Here is a 9,668-nt window from a genome sequence, read left to right as displayed (position 1 = left end):
TACCAGGCTCACCACAATCCAGGAAAGATGGTGATTGCTCGTGAGGCGCTTAACATCTGCCCACAGCAATGATACTGATTGACAACCATGACCGCTCTCACAAGAGTGATACGACAAGGAAAAAAAAGAAAATAACAATAAACGGTCTTTATTATTTATTAAAATACAACACAGTCACAAATAACCAGTTTTTTGCAGTAATAAGTGTAGATATAATAGTCTTGAGACTACCTACCTAATAATACTAATATAATATTTATTGTCAAACATGTGAAAGTAAAATCAATCAAATACAGCCTAGGCAAGTCTTAGAAGCATCACTTTTTCTACCAAACAGAAGTTGAGAAAGCAAGTAGTTAGTAAGTCTTTTGTGTGATATACAGGTGCAGAATAAAAAGTTAATCAGTATTTAATTTGATTTCCATATCACATATTATTAGTCTTAGCATCAGAGTCATATATTATTAGTGTTTGCTCTATATTGATAATTATTGTGATCAGGTTTAAGCTATTTGCTCGGTCACTGTTGCGAACGGCATCAGCAAAGCCTGGAACACAGCCTGGATAACGCTCGGGAAACATTGTGGGAGATCATTTTAGAACCGGATAGACGTGGTAATAATTATAATTGTTAAATCAAGTGTATCTTTATAGTAAGTTTAGTATCTGTACGAACTTATAATAAAATATAAAAGGCATAAAGACTCAATCTCCATATACTTTAAAAGTTTCAAGCAATTCGTGAGATATGACCCAGCATCATTTTTAAGTTTCTGGCAAAGATTCGACATTAAGATTGATTTTGACTAAAATAAAACGAAATTATTACTAAATAACGAATAATTACTAGGTGTTTCATTTTACGGTAAGAGACACGTTAATCATGAACATTTATTACCTAATCTGTAATTTGATCATAATTAAAAATACCAAAGCTACTTTTTTGAGGCTGTTGAATACTTTTCCCGCCATTTTTTGTAAGTAGTGAAAAAATACAAGATTTTGAACTTTACAAATACCGTCGTTAATTTCTGTAAAGAAAGTTATATTGATATACAACGGCGTCCGCCTAAGAAAGAGCCTTAGTAACCAAATAAGCCGGATTAAAATTTAGTTAAAACATGATACTGAATGGAACGTCCCGATTAACTAGTAGGAAGTCCAGAATCAGCAGACTACCTACTTAGTCAGGAGCGATTAACCCAAATTCAGACCACTACTCAATTTGTTTCTTTGCGGTTTTTGCGTTTAAAAGCGAAACTACATTTTAGGTTATCAATGTTTCAGTCTGCTACTGTACATCAACACGTAAATAGTTCTTTTTCTCTCATGCAATGCAGTCAGCTTAGAGTAATTTATATTATACGTAAAATAAAAAAGTAGTAATTTGTTGTTTCTTATTACATATTTAATGTTAATTTATGGATTCTTGTAGGTTTTGCCATATTATATAGTGTGATTTACTATTAAATGTTATTGCGTATTTGAAAAAAAAAAACAGTTTTTTAAGAATAAATGTGTAGTTTTTTTATTATTCACTACTAATTTATTTATTTATTTGTGGCTTTAATAATGAAAATTAAATTCTACGAATCATTTATTTTTTGGTATGAAAAAGCAATGCGGTGTTGCCATGACTGTACATATTATTGACGTATTTAGATATTTTACACTACAGTTAAAAACAAACGAATAAAAAGTACCAACTTGTATCAACAAGAACTTAACTCTGAATAATAATGAATGATGAGTTGCCAATGTACTCTTATTACTATGTATATCTGGATTTCAAAAATGTAAACACGTCACTTCAATACCTTTCACTTTGAGACAGAATTGCGTGTTACTATTTAACTACTAGGTAAATAGAAATTCTACATTTTCAGTTCGAATATTTTTAAACCTAGATCTTATTTGGCTTTTCTTCAAATATTTTAAATAAGGTGCAACATTTCCCATAAATTTAAAAATAAATTATTTTTCACTATCAACTAATTTTAAATGCAAATTATACATTTGTTTATTTATTTATAATACAAGTGTGACAATTATAACGAATACTGAGGAATTGTTATCACGAATTCCTTTTAAATAACAATTTATTAATTTTTATTTAATACAAATGTTTTCGTGCAGAACCGTAAGCAATGTTTTAAGTGAATATTTATTTGTCTGATTTCATTTAATGATTATATCTTTTGCTTTGTAGAATGCGATAATAAGATTCACAGTAAAATAGTATATAATAGTAATACATGCATTTTTTTAAAGTCTGGATTAATATATATAACTACAGTAATTAACCAAAACTATTTCTGATAATATAAATGGATTTTGACAATATATTGATAACAGAAGCAATTAAAAACAAACTTGACGCGCATACATAGATATAAACATACAGTGTGACTTAAAGTTTTCTTAAGTGTCACTAATGTGCTTTGATGACATAAACTTCGAAGCTTCTTCGTTTCTCAGTTAAATTTTATGTACTTATTGTTCTACGTAATATACTTTCAGATCTAAGTAGTGCAACTATATTCATTAAAAAATAATATATTTTATTATTTAAATATTAAGTTTGAAGTATAGCCTCCGTGTTATTAAAATTTTAAAATTAAGCATTTATTAAAGTTCGCTTGAAATATCTCTACTTATTGGCTTTTAACAACGCCTAATGCAAAGTTATTAATATACTATTTTATTGCCTTCAAATTTCGAAATTCATAAAATTCAATTCCTTTATATTATTCATGAAGTAACAAAGCCTTGTTATGAACTTCTTACACAATCTGGCAATACTGTAAGAGGATTGATCAATGCCGATAAATATTACAGAACTGATCTCTCCATATCACATAAAATAAGTGCTACAAAGTTAAATTCTCCTATAAATATGATTAAAGTTCAATAATTTACATTATATTACAACATACTCAACAAGAATATCAACAATGGACTTGGATAACTATAACTAAATAAATACACTTACGTAAATAAGTTTTTTGTTTTTTATATGGTAATACCCGACGGTAGGGGATACATTAACCTTCAGTTAAACACCATCGAGGCAGATCTTGATCCCACTGTGAAGTCTTTGTATTGCGAGAAAACACATAACTGAAAAATGAGAGATTGCATTCAGTACTAGAAACTTTTCAAAACATTTCCTGTAATGAAAACGCACACAAAATAATTAATGCATACCGCAAAATTACGATTCAGCAGCTGACGCGTCAAAACACTGCAAAGCTGAAGATATGAACATCAGTCAGTATCCAGTTCAATGAAACAGATGGTTTCAACAGAGCTTAATTTCATTATCTTGTAATAATTTGATGAAAACGAAGAATAGAAATGTTAAAGTTCGACGAATTTCACAAACTTGTAAAGAAAAGAAAAACAATCCAATCTATATTAATATTATAAAGAGGAAATATTTGTTTGTTTGTTTGTATTGAATAGGCTCCGAAACTACTGAACCGATATGAAAAATTCTTTCACCGTTTGGAAGCTACACTATTCCCGTGTGATATGGGCTAAAATATTTTCTGAAAAAAATTAGGAATCCTTACTAAAACTCCAATAATGTAACCCAAGGTGTAAAAAAATTACCTAAAATATTATTTACATCGCGTGCCCTCCGAAAACTATTGATGAGGGAATAAAATAATGTACTACGACTTTGTAGAACACATTATTATTTACAAAAAGTGTCGCGACAGCATATGTCTAACTATTATAATTATGCCACAATAAGTGTTCTTTTATTTAAAAAAATAAAACAACGTCAAATATCGTTGAAATTTTTGTTAGGGCCCGAGCGGAGCCGGAGCGGGCCGCCAATATTTCATAAAGGAAAGAAATTCTTAGGTTGTGTATTACCCATTATTTCGGGGTTTAATGTCTGTCTTGAATAACACCGCTATATCTCTTCTGTTGGTGGTCATAATAAATCACTAAACGATTCATCGGAGAATGGGTATTAAAGTAGCAGGTAGCGGTTTTATGACTACTATCGTCAACTGCGATAGAGTGTGTTGTAGTTTTGCACGGGTAGGCATCACCGTCCTGCATATTTCTGCCCCGAAGCAGTCATGCTTTGTTGTCTATAGTGTGGTAAAGCTACAATACATTTAAGACTTTCACCTTACTTCACATAATGGGTGGCTGGCGGCATTAACGTTGTGATTTCTATGGGCTCTTGTAACCTCCTTACCTCTTCAAAGCTTTAAAAGTGTAAGCGATTTCCCTATTTTTGGTTCCTTAACCCTTAATTAGTTGATTATGTACATGTGTACATAATCAACTTAGTTTCTCGCTGGATCCAAGCAATGGGTTGCGTTTCTGATCCGGTGGTAGATTCAGCGAAGCACTGTTGTTCTTAGGACAGACGTTAGCCAGTTCTTTTCAACTAAGCCCCATTTCCCCTCCCACCAGTCAAGGTGAAGCCAAAATAACCAACATCTGCCAAAACGGCAGATATATACATAAAAAAAGTGATTCCTAGTTGTATTTATAAAAGCTGAACATTCAGATACGTGATTCAAACTATTACAATCAGGAAGGTAATACAATAGACAAGGTATTACCTTATCATTCTTGTGTACATACGTCCATCACCGCGCGTATGGTGATAAAACATCAGCATACGCAATCAAACTGCTATCTGATAAGTGATTGATTAGTAACCAAGACAACGACAACGTTTCATAAATTTGTAGCTAATTTTGTTACGTATAGCTGGGTACTCACCTAGCTGTGTAGCATGTAACGTAACAGATACTGTATCAACCTGCAAGTGGGTACGGCTTGTCCACGGTCCACAGCGTATCTAGTTACGAGCTGCCACGAGCACACTGCGAGCAGCCTTTGTGTTCGCAGTGATACCGCCACTCGGCGGGTCACTGCGAGCTTGCTGCGCTCCTTCCGCGAGCGGCTCGCAGCGGGCTCGTGCCTACGTACTCACTGGATACAGTATCTGTTACGTTACGTGCTACACGGCTAGGTGAGTACCCAGCTTATATTGTTGAATTTAGTGAATTGATTTATTTCTTTCTGAATACAGGTCATTAACATAATAGGATATGTACATTTACTAGGCGAATGGATATTACGATTACCTAACAGATAGCATTGTATGGGAATGACGTGTTCCTTCAGACTGTTTCATTTACTATTTCATTTTGTATTTCTATAACGTTATACGAGTATTGTTACTGATCATTTCAAAGAATAATAAAACTGTATATAAAATATAAAACGATTATGTCTTTTGTTTGTTTGGTGTGAAGTCGTTACCGGTCCACAGGCATTACTTGTAACAAGTACATATCGGATACCCCATCGTTTAATCCGGAACGCGTAATTGGTTTCCGGCAGATATAAGCGAGATTGTGATATCTACCCCTACTGGCTTACAATAAACCCTACCACTAAATACTCAAAGAACGCTGTTGCCCATTCTCCGGTGAATCCCTTATTCGCCTTTCACGACAATTAGAGTAAGAGTGATGGTGGTTTTATTACAAGCCGACATCTCAACATACAAATATATAATAAATAAATAAAACATACTTTTCATACTATATATACTCTAATCTTTTTGTCTATTGAGTGCGGTTATCTGGCATAACACCCAGAAAACGCAGCTACCTATTTTCCAATGAGCTTTTGGTTCACCTTCAGACTCTGGAGACATATCGAAGGGTGAAAAGTTATTTGGTTTAAGCCATATTTATCTTTGCAATCAAAGGTTTAATTTGTAATAAACAATACGCGACATTTATCTTTGTAATTAAAGGTGCGTTTTATATTGTATTAGCATCGATGTTTTTATTTGAGCTTCAATTAAGTTTATTACATTCAAATAGCTGAAGAATTTTTTTGTTATGATATTATTTAGAAATTTTAACCTTTAAATGGCTCTCCAGTAAAGTTGCCAAAATGTCGCCTAAACCAAATAGTCTTACACCCCTCGATATAGCGTTGTAATACTAGACACTACTGGAGCTAAAAAAATTGATTTGATCACGGTGTAGCTCAACCCAAACAGGGCAGGGCACCCTTTTGACCTATACAGCACCACTGTCTCCACAGCGATTGGCTTTCTTTCGACGACCCCTTAACATTTACACTTGGTTTTCTTAGTGTAGTGTGTTGGTGAGGGTACTTATTCTCCTTTAAAGGAATTTTGAAGTGCCGATGATGAATAGACACTTTACAGAACTAATATGGTACTCAACACATTGCTTAAGCTGCTAGCTTAAATTAATTAAATAATAAACTCCGTTAATTCAATAATAAAACATAGTAGACACTATAGGTTAGTATTATCACTATTTAGTTCTCACTTATTTGAAACATATGAAGAGCTATCTCGACAATGATTTTCTGAATTACATATCTTCATGATCCTGATCTGCGTATGATAGAAGTCAAAGAATGGATACAGGGTTTTCTGATATCCAAGAGAACTGTCACATTTGGTTCATGAAATATGGACATTCGGTAGGAATAGGCCTTGCAGTTAGATACTTAAGTATTTCTATCAATCATTTCTTAATATTTTATTTTGTCAAGACAATTTAACTAACATGTAAATGTCTTCTAGTGTGGGCATATTTAGATTTTAAAGCCTCATAGTACGTTTTACTAAATATAATTAAATTAGTGCATTCTCACCTTATCTTTTAATTGCTGACACATGTGTAATGCAGCTGTCAGCATAAATAGTACATCACTTAGCCAAGGCACTGCACAGTCGGCTTGACATGAATCAATCCTCATGGTACCATGAACAAAACTAATATGGTACGCCACAAATATCAATTTATGAGATTGTATGTAAAATGATATCGCTAAATCTTCAGGCAGATTTGGTGAAAGAGCTTTCTGGAAGTTAAAAATGTTCTTTAGTTGTGAATTAAATAAACCAAACCAATAAATTAAAATTTATATTTAACATACCATATTTCGACTCTTCATGAGCTCATCAATTGCTTTTTTTTTGGGTAATACTAAGGCAGTCCGAGCTCTTTGTAAAGAGCCAATAAGACATTGAATTATATGTAATACTTCTTCTGATGATCTAAAAATTTAAATATACTTAATGCTTGATAGATGGGATTCAAATACTTTGTAAATATTATCTTTTCTAAGTACTGTTATAATTAGTACTGTTGAATAATTTTTCCTACTTAATAATGAGTTGTTTCGATTTGAATAGAGGAAGGCTAAAAGTTGACATTGTGTGGGCTGTGAGCTGCCTCTGCTTGGAAATTCCAAAGATGTATAAAAACGTTTTATATAAATTGATTGATAATGATTGACAATGATTATTTCTCAGGCTATGTGCCATCTACATGCTTACATATGTGACAAAGTTAAATAAAATTAATTTAATAAAAAATGTATTGTTGGGAACTTCGAAACTGTAATATCTTTTATCAAAATCACAATACAGTTTGACCTTCAGGATAAGGTATTCAAATTACTTGCTTTAAATTTAATCAAAATTTGATTGTAATAAAAATGTGGTTTTATTGTTTTGCACATCATCTTGTTTGTAAATGTGGCATTTTTGCCCGTTTTTAAGTCTATCTGTAAACAAATACTTAATAGCTGAACACTAATTTGTACAATTTTATTTTCTTATTTATCTACATATAACTTATAAGTTTAATAAAAAAAATTAAAATCATACATGCATAAATAACATATATGTATTATGGATTCTTTTTATGTATGATAAACTGATTTTCCCATAGATTTTTTATTTAACTCACCGAAAAACATAATGTTTGTCCACATTATCAATATAGCCTATAGCTTGTTGGAGATGGTTTGCAGCATCTTGTATCTGCTGAAGTTTCCATGGTCCATCTTGATTGATTGAGGTACGGCATATTGTGTGCATTTGACGGAGGACCTTGAAACTTATATCCTGAACAAAGAACACATTAAGCTTCATTAAGAGTTATGCAACATAGTCTGTAGTTAAGACATTTTTATTAAATATTATCCTGATGATAACTTTTAATAATGAAGGGAGTATACTATTGGTTGCCAAATTCATAAAAGAATAATTATTGCATTATTACTTTCACTTGAACTACAATGAGCATAAATTTATTGATCTTTTAAAATATCTAACACCAGTTACTTACTGCATGAGTTATGCTATCTCCTGTGAGGGTCACAATACACTTTAACTGCTCAGGTTGTGATGTCAAAATAAATTTATCCTGTTTTTGGCCTTCATTACCATACAATGGTACAGGAAACCTGTGAGCACATTCCTGCGGAAATTAAATTTAATTTAGGTTCATGGCAATAGTGATTAAAATATTTTGAAATATATTCTTACTTACAACTAAAACTGTGTGTAATTGGTGTAATATAGCATGAACCTCTTCACGAAGAACCCATTCAAACTCTTCTTTCTGAAAACAATATACGTACGTGTAATTAAACCATTTTATTTCAAGGCCTGCTATTATTGAATTAAAACAAAGCAAACGCACTAAATTAGCGGCTTCTTCTTTTTCGTTGTCACCCATTTCAATAAATTTATTAAAACTTTGAAATAGGTGTAAATGTTGTTTTAAAAAATTGTCTCTATTCACTGTTCGGGATCAGTCATTCACAAAACTAAAATCACAATTTAGGCCAGGGGGGTGCAACTCCCATACAAAGGAAAATAACATACAACTAGCGTCATCTTACTCCTGTGGCGACGTCATTTTTGTAACTTTTAGGCATTAATGATCTAATAAACTCACTAGATGGCAGATATGAGTTCTGACTCAATAAAAAATGTAGCGTACTTTGAAGCAGTGCTTCCACTTTTAGGGAATTCTCCCTTTTTTAGGGAAAAATAGCTGATATTTTGGATGATAAAGACAATTTAAAAAATACCAGGTTTTAGGATATTTCGGGGTAAAAAGCAAAGCCTATACTAGTAACTGTTGTGAATTTTAAAATAAACGATAATTAAAGTAAAACAATGAACATTTTATTTTATGGAGAGAGAATGACATTAAGTCGAGTTGACAAGTAAAAGAATAAAACAGAGTTGTGTATAAAAACTATAAAGGTTTGATTCAACAGTAACCCTCTAGTAAAGTAAATCATAGATTAAGCCACTGCTTTTTCTTAGGGATTCCCCAGAATCCCAATAAGTATAATCCGCCAAATTTTTATTTACCTATTTTCGTTGATGTCACCAGAACTTACTTGTATTGTAATATACAGGTACTTCATGTACCATGAAAGATTATCATGGTAATTTCATTTACGAAAACCTTGTAATTGTCATTTCACTTTTGCTAGCAGTTCCTTCTTCAAAGACTGAGGTGGAAAGATTATTCAGTGTTCTCAAATTTAAAAACTGACAAAAGAAACAGGCTTTCTAATGAAACCCTGAACGGCTTGCTTCATAGAAAGTTCCCAACTTTGCCAGCAAACAATTGCTCAATTTTAGAACCGAACAGTGTTAGGTTGTGCAGCAAAAGAATATAAAAGCAATGCGTCGACTTCCTTGAAAATTCTAATCCTATAGATCTATGATCTTCTGGGGGCGTTTATATTATATATACCTACATTAAATAATATGCTGTGGTTTATTTTCTGTATTTTATTTACGCTTTCTATATGAGTCGTCTATT

At 32.2% G+C, this 9,668-nt stretch overlaps 1 protein-coding gene across 1 annotated transcript; it reads right to left on the bottom strand.

Moving 5' to 3' along the window:
• Nucleotides 1–140: 140 nt before the first annotated feature.
• On the bottom strand, nucleotides 141–8,674 carry rogdi (rogdi atypical leucine zipper). Its single transcript, XM_028174645.2, has 7 exons — nucleotides 8,526–8,674; nucleotides 8,373–8,444; nucleotides 8,169–8,300; nucleotides 7,788–7,945; nucleotides 6,970–7,090; nucleotides 6,685–6,894; nucleotides 141–3,120 (listed from the first exon to the last, which is right to left on the bottom strand). The coding sequence occupies exons 1-7, from the start codon at nucleotides 8,559–8,561 to the stop codon at nucleotides 3,052–3,054; spliced, it is 798 nt and encodes a 265-aa protein (XP_028030446.1). The 5' UTR covers nucleotides 8,562–8,674; the 3' UTR covers nucleotides 141–3,051.
• Nucleotides 8,675–9,668: the final 994 nt, after the last annotated feature.

Source organism: Bombyx mandarina, chromosome 10, assembly GCF_030267445.1.
Source record: "Bombyx mandarina strain Sakado chromosome 10, ASM3026744v2".
In the NCBI taxonomy this organism is placed as follows: Eukaryota; Metazoa; Arthropoda; class Insecta; order Lepidoptera; family Bombycidae; genus Bombyx; species Bombyx mandarina.
Note: the sequence above shows the minus strand (reverse complement) of the source record. Positions and strands in the feature narration are given on the sequence as shown.